Source organism: Narcine bancroftii, chromosome 7 (genome assembly GCF_036971445.1).
Source record: "Narcine bancroftii isolate sNarBan1 chromosome 7, sNarBan1.hap1, whole genome shotgun sequence".
Lineage (NCBI taxonomy): Eukaryota > Metazoa > Chordata > Chondrichthyes > Torpediniformes > Narcinidae > Narcine > Narcine bancroftii.
Window position 1 is genome coordinate 42,218,465 of NC_091475.1, and position 22,293 is coordinate 42,240,757.

General features: G+C 37.7%; 1 protein-coding gene across 1 annotated transcript in view; it reads right to left on the reverse strand.

Annotated features, from left to right (window-relative positions):
• The window catches only part of sh3kbp1 (SH3-domain kinase binding protein 1), a 172,686-nt gene that overhangs the window by 103,268 nt on the left and 47,125 nt on the right, over positions 1-22,293 (reverse strand). The window contains exons 3-4 of the mRNA XM_069889811.1: positions 19,562-19,682; positions 1,687-1,793 (exon numbers count right to left, since the gene is read on the reverse strand). Coding sequence (XP_069745912.1) covers positions 1,687-1,793; positions 19,562-19,682 — 228 coding nt within the window. The remainder of the gene's footprint in view (positions 1-1,686; positions 1,794-19,561; positions 19,683-22,293) is intronic.

Here is a 22,293-nt window from a genome sequence, read left to right on the forward strand (position 1 = left end):
AATGACAACGGCTCTGTATACACTTATCTTTGTGAGGTTTTTCAGTTGGTTGTTTTTCCAGACTCTTTTGTGTAGTCTTCCAAAGGCACTATTTGCCTTGGCGAGTCTGTTGTCTATCTCATTGTCGATCCTTGCATCTGATGAAATGGTGCAGCCGAGATAGGTAAACTGGTTGACCGTTTTGAGTTTTGTGTGCCCGATGGAGATGTGGGGGGGCTGGTAGTCATGGTGGGGAGCTGGCTGATGGAGGACCTCAGTTTTCTTCAGGCTGACTTCCAGGCCAAACATTTTGGCAGTTTCCGCAAAGCAGGATGTCAAGCGCTGAAGAGCTGGCTCTGAATGGGCAACTAAAGCGGCATCGTCTGCAAAGAGTAGTTCACGGACAAGTTTCTCTTGTGTCTTGGTGTGAGCTTGCAGGCGCCTCAGATTGAACTAAACCCTCCCTAATCCCCATAACCCTGTTTTTCTTTCATCTATATCTACCCAAGAGTCTCTTAAATGCTCTCGATGTTTCATCCTCCACCAACAGCCCCAACAAGGCATTCCAGGCAACCATAACTATTTGTGTAAAAAAAAAACTTACTCATGGTGTCTCCCCTAAATTTCCTTCCCTTAACTTTGTACATATGTCCTCTGGTATTTGCTGATCCTGCCCTGGGAAACAGGTGTTGGCTGTCCACCCTATCTATGCCTCTCATAATCTTGTAGACCTCTATCAGGTCAATAAGGCAAGGTTAACAAGAGACTTTTGTCTCTGAAGGATTAGAGGGGACAGAGGTAGGCAGCCAGGGTGAGAGTGGCAAAAACCAGAGGACATCGGTATTAGGGTGAGGAGAGGAAAGTTTAGGGGAGATATCAGGGGTAATGTGGTTTTTTTTTAAAAAAAGAGTAGTGGGCACCTGGAATTCATTGCCAGGGGTGGTGGTAGAGACTGGGGCTGCAATTGGGATATTTAAAAAAAATCTTAGACAAGCACATGGATGCAGGAAACACACGGAAAAACCTCCAAGAATATGGATCAAGATGTTTGCATGGGTACAATTAGATGGATAAACAAATAAAGTCAAGATTATTTTTTGGATAGTCTTTGCTCTGCTGTGCCGACAATTAGCTTGTTAACATCATAGTTTAACATTCCACTTTCAAGTAATGGACCATCTCAAAGTGATTTGAACTTCACATTTAATCACCAATATTTTCATCAGTAATTACTTGACACCCAACTCCTGAAAAGAAACAAAATTAAATTCACCACCAATGGCACCAGCTCATGGTGATTTATCTTCTCAACAACAGAATCGTTTCCACTGCATCCACTGAAATGAAATGCAATTGCAGCAGGTGAGTACATGCTTGGACAAACAATTGCTTTCTCGTGCTTCTCGCTCTCTCTCAACAGCTTAATATTTTTTCCCCCAACCCTATTTTTTTACCAAGTGCTGACTATTATTTTGTATTATACTCCAGGGTAACATCCATATCAGTATTTCAAACCTTTTGAGCATCCCTATCTTGTATTCTTTTATAAAACACCTTCTGCCACTTCCTCTCTGCTCCATAGTCCATAGCTTCACAAATTTAGCACATGCCCAAACTCGTTGACCATATAATTATTCTAGACAGAAAAATATTACTAAAAAATGTTTGTTACTCCTTTTACACTTCTATTTAAATACAGATACTTACTTCACCCAATACTTCAATTATTTCACCGATTTTCAGCTCTAGTTCATCATCATTCTGAGGAGCATAGCTAAAAGCCACTTGACATCGCCTTGATCTAATTTTTTCAGCTGTGAAAATAAAAATAGCATTTTTAACAACTATGTACAAGATGAAAGAAGGCTTTTACACAAATAAAACCACACAAGTTCTGACAATGGAATGGTACAAAAACATGTTGGGCACTGTTTGGAAGTGATGCATCAATTTTATTCCAACAGTAAAATCATATGAAGAGATTGAAAAGAATTTTCTGGGGCAAACAAATATTTATAATTAATTTAATTTTCCTGGGATGGTCAAGGTAAGGAATTGATTGGGTAGATAATTGCAATAAGAAGCGCAGTATTAAAATGAGCGAACCTGTTAAAGCTCCTATGTTTAAGGTGCTGAGTGGTGGTGGAAGATCACAGTTATAATTCTGACTGGAGTCCTGTTATCCATGCACCACAAGGATCTGTGGTGGGGATACACACCCACCCAAACGCACACCAGGAAAGAGGATTTTAACTTGCAAGATGAGATTTAATATTTTGGGTTTGTGGTGACGAGTGACATTAATGAATGGCAATGAGAGGGTAGATAAAGTCTTTTTTTCCCAGGGTAGTGGAGACTAAATCAGCCATTCTCATTAGGGGCCCTACGAGCCCCAAGATGGCATCAGCCCGAAACAATGATTACCTTTTGCTTTCTACGGATGCTACCTGACCTGCTAAATTCCTCCAGTATTTTGGGTGATGGTCCAGTTTTCCAGTATTTACCAGTACAATATATAGAACATGCGCCCACAGAAAATAATAGTAAAAACACAGAAAAGCTGGAGGAACTCAGCAGGTCTTTCAATCTCCAGAGGAGATAAATGAATATTACCAATGTTTCAGGCCTGATCCCTTCTTCAAGGTATGAGAAAAAGCAGGCAATGCCTGCAGATATGTTTCAAAGGCAATTGGACTAGAAAGAAGCAGAGAGATACAAGTCTAAATTAAGGCATATTGGATTAGCATTGACAGGGAAATGGTTAAAGGGATTCCTTTTTTTTGAAACTTGAAACTGCTTAAGGACATAGACAGTGCAGACTTCCTCCATGCATGGCTAGTCCCCTTGAAGTATCTTTGACAGCTAGTGAAGACCTGCCCCCATGCTTAGTGGCTGTCAAGGGTGCTATTTAGGTTAAATGCTTAAGAATGTCATTTACATCTAAAATACACAATCTATTAAAAATAAGTTATTTTAAAAATTAAAATGTAGTTGAACTTACTTAAATATATTTTGTTTAATTGTTGACTTTTCTTTGTCATAGCTCCATTGACATAATTCAATTAAACTGATTATCAGTAAAGCACTGGAAAGTCAGTCTAGATTTTGTGCTCAAATATCTGAAGTGGAACTTACACCTATGATTTTGGAAAGTCTACTCACTGAACTGTGAAGAAGTATAACCCTTCTTGTTTCTATTTGAGTGGATGGAGAATCTCATGTAGTTGACAACGTCCAAAAATATCTTTGTCACACTACTGTTTTTAATGCTAATTGTAGAATGGGATTGACATATTAAAAGTTCTCTTAGGGTATCTAAAGATTAATAGTTTGGCCATTTCTGTTTGGCAACCAACGAAAATCACATTAAATCATAATGTGAAAATGGTGGAGAGGTAATTTGACATTTTTGTATCATGCTTAAGAATTGGAAAACCTATTGGATTTGTGTATATTTAGGAATATTTTAATAGCATTAACATTTTCTGTCCCACTTAAAGATGTGTGTATATCAAAGAAAGTGATGAAATAGATAAATTTAAATGTCACTAATATCTATGCTAATCACTATAAATGCTGCAAGAAGATTATTTGTGGTTTATTTTTGTACATTTCAAAGATTGCTTATTCATTCATTGCAAGTCCAATTTATTTTGCGTTAAATTAAGACCATTGATTGAGTTCTGTTGTGATGCTATGACAATGTCAAAAAACTTTCAGCTTTGTACTGTGTTCCTTTGTGCAAAGGGGAGATTTAGAATCATTATACTGCATAGCATAGTAGCCCTTAATCAGCTAGCATGTGCCCAAGGTAAAAATAGTTATTTTATTCTTTCCTTTGTTCCATTAAACTGCTCAAGCTTAAAAAGTCATGAAATATTAAAACGAACCTAGGCTATGTTGCACTTCAAAACGGGAATTGCAGAATCAAAATATTGGCAAAGAGATTGAAAAATATATAGAAATTTCAAAGATCCAATACTCAAGGTATTTTATTGAATGGTGAGAATTAATTCATAAGATGTAATTACACTCTCCCTCCCGATTCAACTATGCTTCTCCACCTCACCACATTTAGTTCAGTGCTAAGCTTCCCTCAGCGAGAGCAAGTTAGCATTGTAGTCAATACATTTTTTCATTTTGGCTACTGACTATTAACCACAGAAAGAGTTTTTATTGGTTTTCATACAAAACCCCTAAGAGCTAAGCAATAAATGCAAATTGTTAGAAGCACTGGCAAAATTAATCACAATGAGATTTCTTGCTAAAAACTTTTAGATAAGAATGTTTTTCTTCTCCCAGTTCCTTTAATCTGGCAGTCACCATTTACTGCATGTTCCTAAATGCACAAAAAATTGCTGGTGGAACTTACTAGCTTAGCTGATACAGAGTCTAAAACCAATTAAGGATACAAGTTATCTTACCTCAAGGACCTTGGCAAACCAGATGGATTCACTGTAACTGGAACCATTAAAATACATTCTAATTGAATGCAATGCAGACGACAGAAAATCCCAAACCTGAAACAGGCACGCTTCCTCTTTTTACTTTCTCTGTTTATCATTATTCCTTGCCCGATCATTCTTGCAGGAAAAAGATCCAGAATGACCACTGTCCCAGCCTACCCAATGCCCAGTTTCACTCCATTCCAGAATCATTTCAAGACCCTCCTGATCAGCCACAACTTTTGCTTTGCACAGTCAAAACAAATCATTTTAATATTTTTCCCAATAATCTCAACTATTCATTTGTTCCTTTTCAGGCTGGTTAACATGCCAACTCATCATGGAACAGCCACACACAAAATCTCAGGTTGTTTTTGCTGGATCAATTTGAAATGAAAATCGATATACTGGATTGTACAGATCGACAAACTGCTCAGTTCAATTTAAAAGACATTATTTAAAAAAAAGTTAAGCCCTAAAATTGACCCTCAAATGCATTAAACTACAAATGCCCAAGAGAAAATAACAACTAGCCAAAGGTTTGACTGGCCAGTTTTAGCCACTGACCATAAATTTTATATCGTATTCCTCTCACAAACTACAAAGAGACTTAACTTGAGTCACTGAAGCTGTGAAGTAGCTACTCTGCTACATTTGTCACTAATTTGCCCTTCAATTGCCACTTGTGTTTTTGTTTAAACATTTACCATGAACAAAAGACTAAAACTAATTGAGGCAGCTCTAAGCTGCCAACCAGATGCAGCACTCTTATAAGGCTTTCATAATATTCTTCCAATTAAGATTTCATTTTTACTATGCTATCAGGTTCCAATTCTCAATCAGGAAAAACCTTTTCTCTTCTCTTCAATACTAGAGTGATTCTTCATTTCATTACAGAGTACTCATTCTAATTGCAAGCATGCATGCTCATCTGTTGGCATTATATTCCAAAAAGCAAACTAGCAAACTAAACAATGATGGCAGGAAACTATTTTTACTGTTACTTACCATTTCTCACAATTAACCATCTATATTTATCTCGAATATACTGGGGTTCGCCTGGGTAATAAATAATCCGACTTTCAGAAATTCAGCTTTACATATCACACAAATTCTCCCATATCTTTCTATGCATTTTTCAAGCTGGTAATAATAATGTGCCATGGTGTTCATTTGTGACTTGACACAATGTATATTTCATTAGTCTAATTAAGGAAATTGTTATTCAACTAAATAAAAATAGCAAGTGCACGTAGAGCAATACATCATGAGTAGCTGATGCAGGACCTTGACGTGAAACACCAACCATTTTCTTCTCCCTGCCCCACTGTTGCTCTTCTATCTGCTGAGTTCCTCCACAGATTGTTCTTTTTCTCCAAATCCTGTTCTACCTAAATTCAGAGGCAACAAATAAAGGGGTTTTCAACAGCAAATCTGAAACTAGAAGATTCACCTTGGATCCAGCAACATCTCCAAACAAAAAATGAAATACTTTGAAATAAAATCTTATGCAAACAAATGCCACCCTATTTTCTAGGCAAATAAGATAACAATCAATAACAACATTAATAACCTTTCCTAATAATCTTATTTTAAAAAATACATGTCCAGGCAATGATGAGTATATTGATGATTTAATGCCTCACCAAGACTACACTTTGATAATCCAGCAGAATCTCAAAATCAGTCATTGGTAAAGTCTCACACTAATGTTTCAACTCAAATATCTGACATATGTAGCAAACTTAAATGCAAAATATTTCCCAGCCTTTTATATTTTAAAAACACTTTGTTGCTCTTCAAAACTTTCCACTTGTAGGGAAAGCATCCTCCTTTTATGTTGTCATTTCTATAATTCTTGGATTTTCATTCCCTTGATGAGGTACAAAATGAAGCATTAGAAATTTATGTGCACAACCAGCTGGGGAAAATTCTTAGCTACAGTACTGTATTGTCAATTAATTATTTTGTAGCGGTACGCTTGGAGGGAGTGGGCAGAACCAGCACTAACAGCTCCCGTCAACAACAGTCGCTACTGGCCACTAGCCACGACAACCACAAGCTATAGTGATTCAGAGGAACCCGCAGGTCTACTGAGAAGCCCTGGCCTACTCAACATAGCTACGTCATGAGGCCATCAGCACTTCAGATGTCATGACGCCAGGTCACATGTTGTGTGTCTATATTAAGCCTGACAACATGCCAATAAACGCTCCTCTCTTCCCTGGCTGACAACTTCAGGTGTGATCTCGTTATTCCTAACATTTCAACATGATGCACAAACATCATCCGCCACATTGTTGTTTTGTCGCCAAAGGCAGAACAGAACAATGAACTGTTTGAAGCAATACCCTACAAAAAGTTAATGAGAAAATAACCAAATTATATGATTTGGTTCTGTTGAGAGGTCAGTGTTAGCCAACACACCTACTTATTAAAGGATTTTCAACAACAATCTGAAACTAGAAGATGCACCTTGGATCCAGCAACATCTCAAAAAAAAAGAAATACTTTGAAATAAAATGCCTTGGAACTTCTGTCTCACTGATTGGATAGATTAAAATCTTGACATTTTCAGCCAATTGATGCACTCTCTCCATTCTGTAATGATATTTCAGCCTAGAGAGCTGAAGGACCAGAGTAGAATTTGAATCTTTGGCATTCAGTTTGAAATTGTGTAACAACAAACCACAATGGTGCAAAGTACACTTGTGTCCAACCACATGTGTCCAACCACAGGAGAAAAAGATATAGAAAACTCAACCACCAGAAGGTTCATTTATATTCTGTTATTCTAAGCATCAAACCAAATTAACCTAAAGAAAAGCTTTCATGTCATTTCAAGGAAATTCCTCTCAATTCAGATACAAATATACATTTTTTAATAGACTATTACTTATAATATAGCAGAAAGACCTAATTTGCTTTTAGTTCCACCATTAGTTCTGATAAAAAAAACATTATCAACCAGATTATGTTGCTCAGTCTGCACATACCTGAATTTCTGATTATTTCTAGCATCTGAATAATTATATTTTTGGAATTTATCTTTTAATTCCATATTCCTGATTTTAAGTTGAAAGCGGCATGGTTTTTAGCGCACGCCCGGCCAGTCACCATCCTGGGCTGTCACCGCGACGTTGTCTCGAAACTTTAGGCAAGTGTTGTTTCAAACAAAGATGAAGGCCTGGCTCTGCATCTCCACAGCCCCGAGACTGTCTTCACCCCCACCTTCTCTTCACCTGACGGTTCATGCATAATGAGCATTGTGGGCTGAATTTGCCAGAGACAGGCAGGGGGAGCTGGAATGTAACATGTGCTGCACTGGAAATGCTCAACCTGGTGAGGCAATTGGCTCGGACGTCCAGTGTTCACGGGCTGAGCTCCACTGACATCCACCACCCACTGCCACCAGTTCCTCTCATCCACCAGGACATATATACATTATCAGTAATAAAACAGCACCAATAATTTGCAGGGCGGTCATGAAGTTACCTCCTAAAGAACCACCGAGGAAGAGCTTGTGGGATTTCACTATTGAAAAATGTGAGTTTTCCTTTGTTTAAGTGTAACTCCATTAAGCAATTAACTGTATTTCTGGACTCAAAATACTAACTCTGGGGAGTTTAAACAATTACTCAAGTTTTCCCTCCAATCGTGCCATTGTGCTTCTTCCTCAATCTGATTTGCTTTTCACAAAGAACAGATAGATCTTTCTTTTACACTCAGTCAGTCCTCCCATTCGCTCTCAACATTCAAAGGCTGAAGCCAAATACAACATGGTGGCCACCAAGGTCAGATCTCGTGAGAGGTTGGCCACTACTGCCATAGGCACTATTTTCCATTGATCTACCCCTGCTTTCCACCGTAAAAGTTCAATCGATCCTTTATTGACCCCCTTTTGTCTCCTGGCACTTACTAACCCCTTGGATAGTCCCATCGACCCCCCCCCCCCCAAGACAATGACATTGACCACTTTGGAGACCCCAAGGTTAGAGCAATGCTACGACAGCGCCAGCAACCCAGGTTTGAATCTGGCACTGTCCATAAGGAGTTTGTACATTATCCCAGTTTCTATGTGGATTTCCTCCAGGTGTTCCAGTTTTCTCCCATGTAACACTGGACTGTGTCTGTACAGGGGTAGTTGAAGGTGAATTGCGTGTATTTTGGCTTTTGGGCCAGAAGAGCCTGTTACCATGCTGTATATATAAAAAAAGTTCTCAATTAAATCAACTATTTGAGAATAATCACTTGACCTCTTCACACAATTTGCAATGAGCTTTTATTGAGCAAAAAAAGTCATTAAAATGCCAGCAAGCATTTTTGGTTCCTTCAAACATTATTTGATCAAATTATATAAACTTTTGCAAATGCAACAAAGTATTCCCATAAACAACCCAGAAATTTCATATCAAATTAAGTTACACCTCTCTTAAAGAGTGTTCTAAATCTTAAAGAAAGAAGACGTTTGTTACAGGCCCAGAAGACCTCAAAACCCAGCAGCAATAGAAATTCACCACGACAAATGGTTACTTAAACAAAAGTTGCTTTTAATTTTCTTTAAACATAAAAACAGGATCAAACATTAACTTATTACTATGAACTTAACCACCTTCTAATTCTAAGCACATATGTATGTAATGTGTACATGTTCAGGAAAGTTCTTTGATTCACAGTCCAATCTCACTTTCATTCTGTGCACAGAATTTAACATTTATGAATTTTCACCAAGCTTTGGTACTTAAATGGTTACCACTCAGGAAGGTTCTTGTCAGTTTCAGTGAGAGATTCGTTGCTCATTGGACACAAACAAATTGATTTACTTCCATCAGTCACTTCAGTGCCTTGCTGAAGAAACTTTCCCCATCAGGGGTTTCCAAATGATAACCTCTTCTTCTGCATGTCACCACAGAGTTCCTCTTGTTTCCCTTATTTCAGGAGAAACACTCTAGCCGGCCATTTCCTCTTGTAAGGACTACAAGGGTTTTTCAACAGACGGAACTCAGAACTCACAACCCATCTTCAAAATAGGATTTCCTACAAGCTTCCAAAAGCCACTGCAGAAGTCAGTTCTCTCTCTCCCTCTCTCTTTGTCAGAGAAGAATCCTGTTTGGTCTTTTTTTTCTCTCTCTCTCTATTTGCAAAACCACATGACCCCTCTTAGAACAGCAAACAGTAAGCAGACAGATTTCTGGCACCGGAATCAGTTTCTGCCTGACCATCTGTTGCTTTCAAAACAATAATCCATTTACTCCACAGCATCAGTCCAATTAACACCTACTTGTGAAGTCTCCATAAGCATTCTTCAAAATTTCTATAGTCACTGTGGACATGGCGTCTCTCCTTATGCAGAGCTCTTGCATTTTAAATGAGATGTCTTTTGTGAAGTGTTACTGTCTGTTTGTGAAATGACCGACACTCTAAAGCCCCACAATCTATCTCTTTTAAAAACATATTTATATATAAAATATAATATAACAAATCACAATATCCTTCTAGATTAGGTTAAGCGAAGCCAAGCTAGATATTGTAAAACTGTTTTTAATGTTGATAATACGCATACCATTCTGCAAACCAAATTAAGTTTTCCCTCTCATACACCAAACTAATTGGTCAAATTTATTCCTCCATCCACAATAGTTATCAAGCATCAAATAATTGCTTTTCACTTTTATTTTTAAATTTGGTTGAAATCAGAAGCAGGTATGTTGGAAGAACTCACCTAATCAAGTGGCATCTATGAGGAAATGTTGCTGACTGGAAACATCAACTGCTTTATCTTTCCATACTTGAATGGATAATGTTGATAGATCGTAGAAGGATTCAAAAGCAATAGTGTGGTGGTAGTAGTACTAGTAAATGGATTCTAACTTTCACACATTGTCTGGAATTGTCCTCGTGCAAGGAACTTGGATGGGGATGCATTTGTAAAATGCATTCAAGAGAGTTTCATGAAGTAGAGTGCAGAAGATCCAACTAAAGAGGGAGCTGTACCTGACCTTTATCTTAGGGAATAAGGACAGACAAATGATTGTGGGGGAACTCTTTGGGATCAGTGACCACAGTTCAGTAAGCTTCAAAATGGTAATAGAAAAAGATAATGCTGGTCCTCATGTTAGGGCAGTAAAATGGAAGAATGTAGATTTAAATTGTTAGGTAAAACATGGGATTAATAGACTTCTGCAGCGATTGAGGGCAGCAGTTGCGGGGGAGGGGGTGGTGGGAGGTGCAGAAGATAACATCTGATCAGTGGGAGTCCTATAATAATGGATAATAAAAATTTAGTGACTGTGTAGAACAGAAAATTGCAGGAGGAACTTTGCAGATGTTGCAACGTCCACAGGAGGTAAAGATATATAACCAACATTTTGGTCCTGAGCCCTTCTTCAAGGTATGAGTAAAAAGCAGGCAGTGCCTAAATAAAAAGGATGGGAAGAAGCAAAGAAAGGGGAGGAAAAGAGCACAGTCCCAAAGACAAAAAGTGCTAATTGGACATGGATAGGACAGGAAGGAAAGGTAAGCACTGATCAGAGGAGGGAGTGGCTCTGAGAATCCACAGCTGGAGAAAAGGAGTCAGAGGAAAAAAGGAAAGAGACAGACAGACAGAGCTAGAGAAAAGGAGAAATAGGGATTGAGAAAGGGGAGAAATGGGGGAGGCGGATGCATGGGCTAGCAGAAACCAAAGAGGTCATTTAATGTCATCAGGTTGGATGCTGTCCAGATGAAATACAAGGGGTTGTTCCTCCAATTTGTTGGTGGTCTCAGTCTGGCAGTGCATGAGGTGATGGATAGACATGTCAGCATGGGAATAGGATAGGGAATTTTAATGAGTGGGAGTGGCAACCGTGAGACTTTTGAACAACTGATGAACAAATCATACAAGCCCTCTGTGACTCTACTATTTATTTAATAAATAACATTTATTTATTTTAATGTATGTATCTATGTACTGTGCATATGTATAGTTTGTCTGTATGTGTGTAATGTCCATTTGTGTATTAGCAGTGTTTTACACTGAGGTCTGGAGAATGCTCTTTCGTCAGACTGTACAATCGGATAATAAGTAAACGAACGGTTAATGTTGTCATCATGACTTTGTGCAAGGCAGATCATGTCTTACAGATCTGATTGCATTTTCTTTTTAGGCGACTTGGAAAACTGATGAGAGCAAAATAGTTGACATAGTTCACATGAACTTTAGTAAGGCTTTAGACAAGGATCTACACGGTAAGCTGCACCAGAAGCATATGGTAGAAAAGGATCCAAAGCATATCAGATGCAAGAAAATAGCCTAGCAAACTAGATCCAAAATTTCTTGGGGAATAGAGGCAGTGGTGATGGATGAGTATTTTTCTGACTTGAAATACCTAACAGGTGATGTACTGGAGGGATAATTGTTGGGACCTTAGTTATTTGTATATATTACAAACAACTAAGATCCAAATGTTGGGGTATAATACGCAAGTTCAAGATTCAATTTATTGTCATGTAATAAAAGAGTGTCATATTACATGAAATTGCTTTTGCCTGCTGCAAGGCAAACAGATTCGCCATTGGCAGAAATTGCCTAAAGTGCTTCCTTACAGTCAGAGAAAGAGAAGCAAAAATGTCCCCCAGAGTCCCCAAGTGTCGGTAGATTCACCTCCAGCACTTCCGCACAGAGTCCAGTCCAAACCACTGGCAAACCAAGCTCCAGGTTTGAACCTCCAATATGGTCAGGATCCCTTCAGCACCTTCATCTTTGGCAACCCCTTGCATCCTGGTTCCGATACCTGATACACCTTCAGCCAGTTTCGAGCCAATATCCAGCTTCCGCAGCCTGGTGTGAGTATCCCAAAAGCAGACTCCAGTAGCCCACACCCTCCATGGGTTCCTCACCTCAAGTAGCCAATAGCCTGCTGCATGCATTTGTCTTTCAGCTGCAGAGCCCATTCACTGGTTTGCTGCCATGGTCACTGTCCCATGGGTTGTCTCTTCTGCCTCTCCTTCTCAGATAGGGGATAGTCTACCCATTTTCTGATGCCTTGAACCAGTCCTCTGCTCCCCTGGAGTCTGCAACCACTCATGTCAGAAACACTGCCATCTTGGGCACAGATCCTGAAGTCGGGGGATTTTTACCGTTGGCCTCTTTTAACGGGCTGTTCAAAGTCTGTATGGAGCTGACAGCAGATGGAATGGGCGTTTGGTCCCTGCAGGAGTGATGTATCTCTGCTCCTCCGACCCCTATGGGTCCACACCAGGGGCAGCAGTGCTGTACAGCAGCTCCAGCAGCACCACCAGAGAGTGAGTTTGCAGACAATGCAAAAATTAATGGAGTCGAAAGTATCAGTGAAAGTTGTTTTAAGAATACAGTTTGATGTGGTTAAGCTGAAAATTTAGGCAGAGTGGTAGCAGAATTTAATTCAGTCAAATGTACTTCAGGAGGTCACATTCTGATAGGACAGAATAAATGGCAAGGGCATTAGGAATGTTAAATACATAAGAGACCTTAAGTTCAATTCCATGCCTTGGGATGCAAGTGATAACACAGGTGGATAGAATAGTTAAAAAGGCATTCAGTACAAGTGGCTGAGGCATTGAGTGTAGCTGTGCAAAACAATGGATAGACTGAATTTACAGGAATGTGTATTGTTCTGGTCACCGGACTACAGGAAAGACAAGATAGCAACAATAAGTGTGTAGAACTAGAGGACAATGATTTAAGATGGGAGGAGAGAAACAAAAATGGGGGGGTGGAGGGGCTTTTCTTACACTTACACGCGCGCACGAACGTAAATATCTGGAACAAACTAGAGGAGGAGTTAAAGGCAGATACAATTACAAAATTTAAAAAGTTTTTTTAAAAGACAGGGTCATAGATATAAAAGTGTAGAGGGTTAAAGGCCTAATGTGGGCAAATGTGATTAATAAAGAAAGGCATCAATGTTGATGTGGATTATTTGGGTGCAGAGAAAATAATTTCTCTGAGATACCATTATGATTTGATGATGTTCAATTGGCTAAGTTCTCCCAGCATTTCTGGTTTTGTTTAGAATCCAACATCTTCAGTTTTATTTGTTTTCATGTAGAAATCAGAACATTTCCCACACCTTGCTAAGTCAAAAGATTCATGTGATTTGAATGGGTTTGATCAGCATAAAAGTTCTTTTAGAAATGCACAAAAATTGTTTCAGAAGGTACTACAACAGCAGCTCAGAGTTAAGACTGTAGCAAGCAGCCGTCGGGGGAAAAAAAGGGCAGAACTGAAGTGGTTTTCACCTTCACAACCTATTTTTGAATGACCCCTCATTTTCATTTACATTAACCATACAATTAATATGATGTCCAAAGGCAAGCATGAATTTTTGGTGAACGTGATCTCTCCTGCATATCTTTCATCTTGGTATTTTTTTCCCCCCATTCTTTTTCCTGTTCCTAACTTTTCCCTTTAACTGGATAAAGTAGCAACTAATACCTGCAGACTGAAGGGAAAACATGTCACTCACCAACCCTCTCCCCATTGCTCATCCTGTCACCCCTTTCCACATTTCCATCCCTTCACAACCCACTGTGAATCTACCTTCAACATACTCAAATCATTTTCCTAGTCACTTGTATCAATCTTTTATTAAAAAGTTTGCTTGTTCAAGTTCATCTCTTCCACTTTGAAGCTCTGCATGAAACATTACTCAGTTATTTTAATTTTCAAAAGTGACTCTAATTAAAGTGGGTTTCTTCGGAAAAAAGAATCCAAATAGTATGCAATTACAACTTCTTCCCATAAATTTGGAATTTCTCATTAAGGGTGAGATCAAGCAATGTACTTAACGCTGCAATTTATAATTTCATCTCCACTAGTCAGGGGAAGGGAAAGATTCAGTGTTTTCAATTTGATGGAGCAAATTCAAATTTTTCTTACAATATATAAAATTATTCTAAAGAGGCACTTTCATAAAACCTTAAAAAATGGAAAAAAATATAATAGCTTTGGTTGGGTGTCACTTTTTGCAAGGTGATTAAAATGCTCTGCAATGTGTTTGTTATTCACAAACTAACTTTCCAATAGAGTACTACCAACATTCAGTTTGTTTTAAAATGCTCAGTACAGACAGATAGTCCAGTGTTATGGCATCTATATGGCTTCCAATTCTGTAGTGACTGCACAAAAAGGATGAGTATCAGGCACAATTCAAAGTTTAATTACCAAGTCCTTCAGGTCCATTTGATGGCAATTCAATAATATTTTATCAATCTTTAAGATCAAGAAATAGTGGACCATTTGAGATCACATTCACAGTGACAAGCAGTTCCATTTTTAATTACTTTTGTGATATTTGGAAGATTTTATTTCAAAATAGATGGGTATGTTTCAAAGATGATAACAATAAGATATACAAGCTAAGTTGTGGTTAGATTTGCAGAGAATATAGAATCTTTTTTTAATAATTATATTGATTTTCAAAGACTCACACATATCCAGAACAACAATGCGATCTTTCTCAACAATTATATATTACATTCATTGCCTTTTTTACCACCCCCACTCCCGCCCACCCCTCCCATTCCCTGATACCCCCAAGGAAAAGATTATGTAAATTAAACAAACATTTAACAAAACAAAAATCTAGTCATAGTCCCTTAAAGGAACTAAATATAAACCCAAAGTAACAAAGTAAAATGAAAAAGACAGGACAAAACAAGAGCACATTATCTGCGCCCCGACCCACTTCATTTATCTTGGTCATTCCACTATTAGTCCAGATTTTTACCTTTCTTCTATTTAGAAGGGGTGCAACTATATCTGCTTAACCTCTATGTTGCAGATAAGGCTGTCATACCCTAACGAATGTGTCATATTTTCTCTTTAAATTGTACGTAATTTTCTCCAGGGAATACAACTCTGCATCTCCGTATTCCATCATGTAATGTTTAGTTTTAGTTGAACTTCCACGTGACTGCTATATACTTCCTGGCTCCCACCAAGGCAAACTTTGCAAACTGAATTTGATACTTGGACTGTTTAAAACACAGGTCCAAAAAAAAAAAAAAAAAAAAAAATGACATTAGCTGCCCCCACTCATAACACCTTCCGGCACCAGGTGTCTAGAATCTTATTATCCAGAGTCATTGGTATTATTCTGGATAGGGGCATTTATATATATATATATATATATATATATATATATATATATTTATTCAAAAAATACTATTGAGGTTTATCACCTTTCTCTACGAGGGAGGTGGTACCCTCTCCTGGGCACAAATTGGACTACATACAGTAGGAGAAAAGATAGCAGGAGATATATATAATAGAGAAAGGTGATAAACCTCAATAGTATTTTTTGAAGTCTGGTGATTTCAGACCTCTTAGTTCATAACCCCAAGTCTATTTTTCCACGGAGGCCCAAGCCAATTTACCGTTCTACAAGAACTTCTTGACACATCCATTGAGTGCCTTAAAGAAGCTCTGGGCCAATGGGATGGGTAAGGATTGAAATAAATATTGTAGTCTTGACATCACTTTCATTTTGACACAATTAACCCTACCCACCAAAGTTATGGAGAGGAGTTTCTATCTATCCAAATCCTCCTCAATCTTCCGGAGCAAAGGGACATCATTGAGTTTATATAAATTACTCAAATCCTTATATACTTTTAACCCCAAATATTTGTGGCCATTTAAACTGGCTCCCTTGTTGGTATTGTCTGTAATTCCTCTTTGTCAAGGGCATGATTTCATTTTTACCCAAAAGTATCTTGTATCCAGAGATTTTGCCATAATCTTCCAGTATGGTCCTCAGCCTGGCCAATGATCCCTCCAGATCAGCCAAATATACTAGCACATCATCCGCATATAAATTGATTTTGTGCTCCTTTTTGCCCACCTGATCGCCTTTATTTCTGGATCCCATCAGATGGCTTCTGCCAGTGGTTCAATAGCTAATATAAACAACGCTGGGGACAGTGGGCAACCCTGCCAACTGGATCTACCCAGCGGGAACACTGGAGACATCTGCCCATTTGTAATAATTTTAGCTTGGAGTTTATGGTAAAGTGTTTTTACCCAATTAATAAATGGTTATTCCAATCCAAATTTCTCCAGTAGTTTGAACAGAAAGTCCCACTCCTGTCTGTCAAAAGTGTTCTCTATGACCAAAACCTCAGCCACGCCTGGATACACCCCCAACTGTGCCAGATGCACTATATTTAGTAATCAGCATATGTTTTATGTTGATTGTCTCTTTAGTACAAATCTAGCTTGGTCTGAATTTACAAACTTCGGTAAATATTGTGCCAATCTATTGGCCAATGCTTTTTGTTTTTAAATAATTTTATAATCTGCATTCAACAAAGAAATGGGTCTATAGGAGGAGGGATTCAAAAGATCCCTATCCTTTTCCAGGATCGCCATAATAATTGCTGTCGAGAAAAACTCTGAGAGGGTATGTGTCCCTGACGCCTGATCCACCTCCTTCATAAGAAGGGGCATTAAGAGATTTTTGAACTCTTTATAAAATTCGGCAGAGATCCCATCCTCCCCTGGTGATTTGTTAGTCTGCAATGAGCCCAAGACTTTCTTAATCTCCTTTCTAGAGAAGTGGGTATTCAGCCACTCTTGTTCATCCTGATCCAAATTTGATAATTCCATTTCAAGCAATCTATTTTAACATAATCCCCCACTGATTCTGATTTATACAGTTCCTTATAAAACTTTCTAAAGGTTTCATTTATCTCCTTTGGTTTATGTGAAATCTTGCTTCCTCCCTTTTGAATCGCATTAATTGTTCTTGAGACCTCTTCCACCCTCAGCCAAGACTTTATGGGCATATATATCCTAAAGTGAAAACATTGGTCCAAATTTTAAAGTACATCACCGTACTCCATTGGAAATGAAATTAATTTCAGAATCAAAATTTAGTCTCATTAACATGTCATGAGGTTCATTGTTTTGCATATTTTAATGCAATGGTATTATTATTCAATTTGTCTAAATTCCACTCGACTTTATATAAAAGCAATGCGGTGATATTAACATCTCGTGATGCATATATCAGGACTTCAATTGCACTCTGGAACAACAGCACCAGGAATCACAGGCCCTTTTTTACACTTGCATCTCAGTATATTGGCCGTTCAGTATCCCAGTTAGGAATGGCATTTTTGCTGTTCACACTTGGCCATTTTTAACCGGGGCACTGCACACTTTCATACTCACTATGTGCCATCCCCATGGATAGGATTGTTCTACCTTCTACTTTGACATCATGATTCATTGAACGATGGTGGATCCTGATCAATGTATTATGATCTTATATTTAAAATAAATTAATCATGCCTAATTATAACATAATTAAGCTTTATGTACAGCATAGTTCGAGCCCTTCAGCTCCCGTTGTTGTTGTCTCATAAACCTTTATAAAGGACCGTGGGAAAGTGCTAACAATAATTAGTAACAGCGGACAATTTTTAAACAGCGTGGAAAAGTTGGTAGTGCTATCATGCACAATTTATAATGACTGTGGGAGAAAGCGATGGCGGACCTGCTCTTCCAGAATTCCGTGCAGCAGAGAAAGGGCTGTATGCATGGAGAACTTATGGAGGGGTTTCTCTGCCACAAGGAATTCTGGGAGGGCAGGTCCACCATCGCTTTTTTCCCCACAGTCTTTATAAATTGTGCATAATAGTGCTACCAACTTTCCCACGGTGTTTAATAATTATTTGCTATTGCTATTTATTGCTAACACTTTCCTCTCTCTCTCTCTCTCCCCTTCTGCGACTTTCCCACGGCAAAATTTATACCTTTATTTTAATATTTTCTTTCCTTCTCCTTCCTGCACTCATGCAAAAACTTATATTATTTCTGTCCTAGAATGAAATTCTCAGTTTCACACTTGGCTAATTGAAATGCCAGTATCTGCAAATTCCGGGGATTGCAGTCCAGGTCAAGGCAGTCTATCCACAGTGGGAAATGACATAATTTTCACACCGGCATTCAGACTAGTTTGGTTTCACACTTGATCCTGCCAAATGGCCATTAATTTCTGGGATAAGATGCAAATGAGAAAAGCGCTATTAAGAAAATTCATGTCAAATGACCCAGTCAAGATACAATCCAGGATATGAAATAGAAAATTAGTGAAAGTGATTTTAACCAAAAAATAAAGCAAAACTTTCTTTTAGACGTGATTCATCCAGGATGCGGTTCTATAATACTCTGGCTTTGATCCTCATTCGTGTTTTTTTTTATTATTATATTTTCTACAAGTTTATTGTATGGACCATTGTCATTTTCAAAATCTCTACATTCAAAGCAGACGATCAAAAGCCAGCACTGCAACAACTATCAGTATTACTCTGCTTTGTAGCATTCAGCAATTTTCACTTTAATTCAATCTCATTCAATCTCTTGAATGTCCATGAAACACAACCTTTAACTATGATTGGAGGTAAACACACAAGTCTGCAGATACTGGGGTCCAGTGCAATGCGTAAACATGCAGGCCATGCAGCATGCATAAAAAGTTAAGGCAGTCAACATTTCAGGCCCCAAGTTCTTCTTCAAGAGTTACTTTCTACGGATGCTGCATGACCTGCTGGAGTTTTCCTTTAATTTTGCACTTTACTTTTCCCTTGTATCATAATTATCAGGACTAATCTTTTTCACTGGGTATGGTAGCTAATTAGATCACTTAGCCACTGGCTGTCAAAATTTATCGCCCATCCCTAACAACTCTCAGGAAGGCGTTGAGCACAGGTCAGTGATTAAACCCATTTTTAATGAAGATAGTTATTGCCTAGCAGGAGTTATTTATCAGTTAATGCCTACATGTTGCCTAGAATTGCTGAATGTGGACATGGAGTACTTCATGCTGAAGAGAGGTGAAAGGAGTTTGGCAATGTGCAACCTTCTGTCCTCATGATGGAATATTTCCTCCTTGATGCCTGCTGGTGTGACTAATTCTGAAGATCAAGTTAACTGTACTGGAACCATTAAGTTATCTGGTCCTATTGCTTTTGTTAAATACCAGCTGGAGTGAACGAAATTGGTGAAAAAACCAGGGAGGATCATAGGCTGCATCAATCACTTGACCCTTCTGGCAGAATACGGATGCAAATACTTCAGCCACTACTCAGAATTATGTGCATAAAAGATTTACCTTTTCCAGGACTTTTAAGAGAAGTTTCATTTGAAACCAAGCTGCCATTGGAGATTTCGCCTCCACACAACTCTGTAGGTTTCTTGGCTTGGTTTTCTTTTTTTGCATCTTTCTTTATTTCCTAAGAGAAACAAAAAAGTAAATGATCTTTTTGCTGCACTGGATCTTATATCAAAGGTAAAACCAACTTCCAAATATAATATATCAAAACTAAGCAAAATCACCCATTTTATGCAGTTATTCAGCTGGAAGTAGTGAGTCTTTATTGTTAACATGTAATTATTTAAATTAATCTAAACATCAGTATCAGTACTTGACTGTTCAGAATACCTAAAAGTTAATGTCAGCCACCATCGACCATCTCATAGGATTATTCTGAAAATATTTATGTTATTTTTAGATTTTTAATGTCTCTTAGATCATTTAAAGTAATTTTTAAACAGTCATTTAGAACAGATTTCTCTCCATTAGGGCAGCTCAGTGGACGCTGCTGCCTCAGCTCCAGCAACATGTGGCACTTTTACACATCCAATGAATAACAGAAAATTTCATGTTCTGGTGGCAGTGTAAAAATGTCAGGATGGAATTTTTTTAATGCAAATTCCATCCCATAATTTTTCCACTGGTACCCCTACACATTTTTACAGAGTGGCTGCAGTGTAAATTGACAACAGTAAGAAACACGCCTAATGAATACGACGTTCCCCCTCTGACAAACTCTGCAACACAGGAATGCTGTGTAACAGTACCCTAAAAGTGCCCCTGTTTAAACGACCACATTGGACACAATTCTGAAGTTTCTGTGTAAAAAAAAATGCCAATGGATGAAAACCAAATTTCAAGCGCTGTCTGCACATTCCCTCTGTGCGACTGCTTGACTCCCCACACTAAACCCACCTCCCAACATTGTCTCCTCCCACATCCCAACTAATTACCCTTTGAGTGAATGAATAGTCAGAGATTTGGCGAGATAATGAGCTCAAGAAACAGGTTAAACAGAAATAAGTGGGAATGTAATTGATGAGATTGCTGGACAGACAGAATAAAGTAAATGTGCTGTATTTTCTCTTATTTATAAAAGAAATAAAGTACGAATTGTACTTATGGCATAATTATCCATTAATAATCAGTCATGGCAAAGGTAAGATCATAAGCACTTGTAACAGTTATGTGTAGAAGGTGCCCACCAATCCTTCTTTACCCCCTTTCAAGTGACTCTTATCCAATTCAATCAGGAGATTCAAAAATCTTTAAACAAAGCATTTCAGGTAACATTCTACTTCAAGTTAGGAAGTTGAATGCTCAAGTCCCAACAACAAAATATACACAGGATTCAAACATATTACATTTGAATGATATAATTCATATTCAAATTGGTCATTCAGTGCTTTAACTGCAGTTACGTTTGGGGAAAAAAAGGCTTACTTAAATAGAATCCTCAGTATATATCCTGCTTCCAGAATTAGGTGGCACACAGGCAGCAATTACACAATACCCAAGTTTTGTGTCTGTTATTTGTAGATTGTGAAGAAACATGTGAGCTCCCTGCCTGTATGGAATATTGTGGATTGCAGGTGATCATGTGTCCTCCTTGCCTGAAGCTTATTCAGAAGCCACATCACCTGTCAATCAAGGTTGGAATCCGGCCACCCATTAGTGCACACCTTGCTGTTTTTTTTTTAAACTTTATTTATTCGTTCAAAACACAAATAATATGACATATACAGCAATTAAACATGAACTTTTTTTTTAAAATAGAAAAAAAAGAAAAGAACCCCCCCCCCCCACCCCGTTCAGCCAACTCTCCTAAGGAGAGCCATAAGAAAAAAGAAATATTAAAAACATTAAATATACATATTAAAATCTAATCAATATAAATTGAAGTGTAAATATTCCGAATATAACAGCCACTTATTAATAAAAAAATTATTATCATGTGAAACATACATAATTTTTTCCAATATTAAATAATATTTCATCTCATTATACCTTCTATTAATATCAATCATATTTGTATCTTTCCACGTACTAGCAATACATTTTTTCGCTACGGATAAAGCGAAATATACAAAAGCAAGCTGGAATTTATCTCATCCCAAACCTTTCAGAGGTTGCAAACTACCCAATAAAAATACCGTTGGATCTAAAACTATTTTAATCTTATACGGGTATTCTAAAAACAATTGAATTTTCTTCCAAAGAGATTGTTTTCTTCCAAAAAGATTGTATATGTATATATAACCAAACAGCATGAAAAAAAGTTCCAACCGTATCACCACATCTAAAACACAAATCTGATTAATTAAAACCTTATTCTTTTAATTTTTCAGGCGTCAAATATAATTGATGTAAAAAATTGTAATTAATCATTGCGTAATGTGCATTTATTAATCTAGTTACACTATCATAACAGATATCTAACCAATCATCTTCAGAAAAAATAAAACCAATATCCACTTCCCATTTAATTTTAGATCTATCCCAACCCTTTTTATCCATACCATCCTGTAATATTTGATACATAAATGAAATATAACCCTTCTCTGGTACCTTCATAAGAAAAGTCTAAAATTTAGTCATTTTAGGTAAAATTATATCTCTAACAAACATATATTTTACCAAAGATCGAATTTGATAATAAAGAAATAAAGAATTCTTATCAATACCAAAATCTTCCCTCATCTGATTAAAAGATAAAAACTTACCCTCTTTAAAACAATCTCCCAAATTTT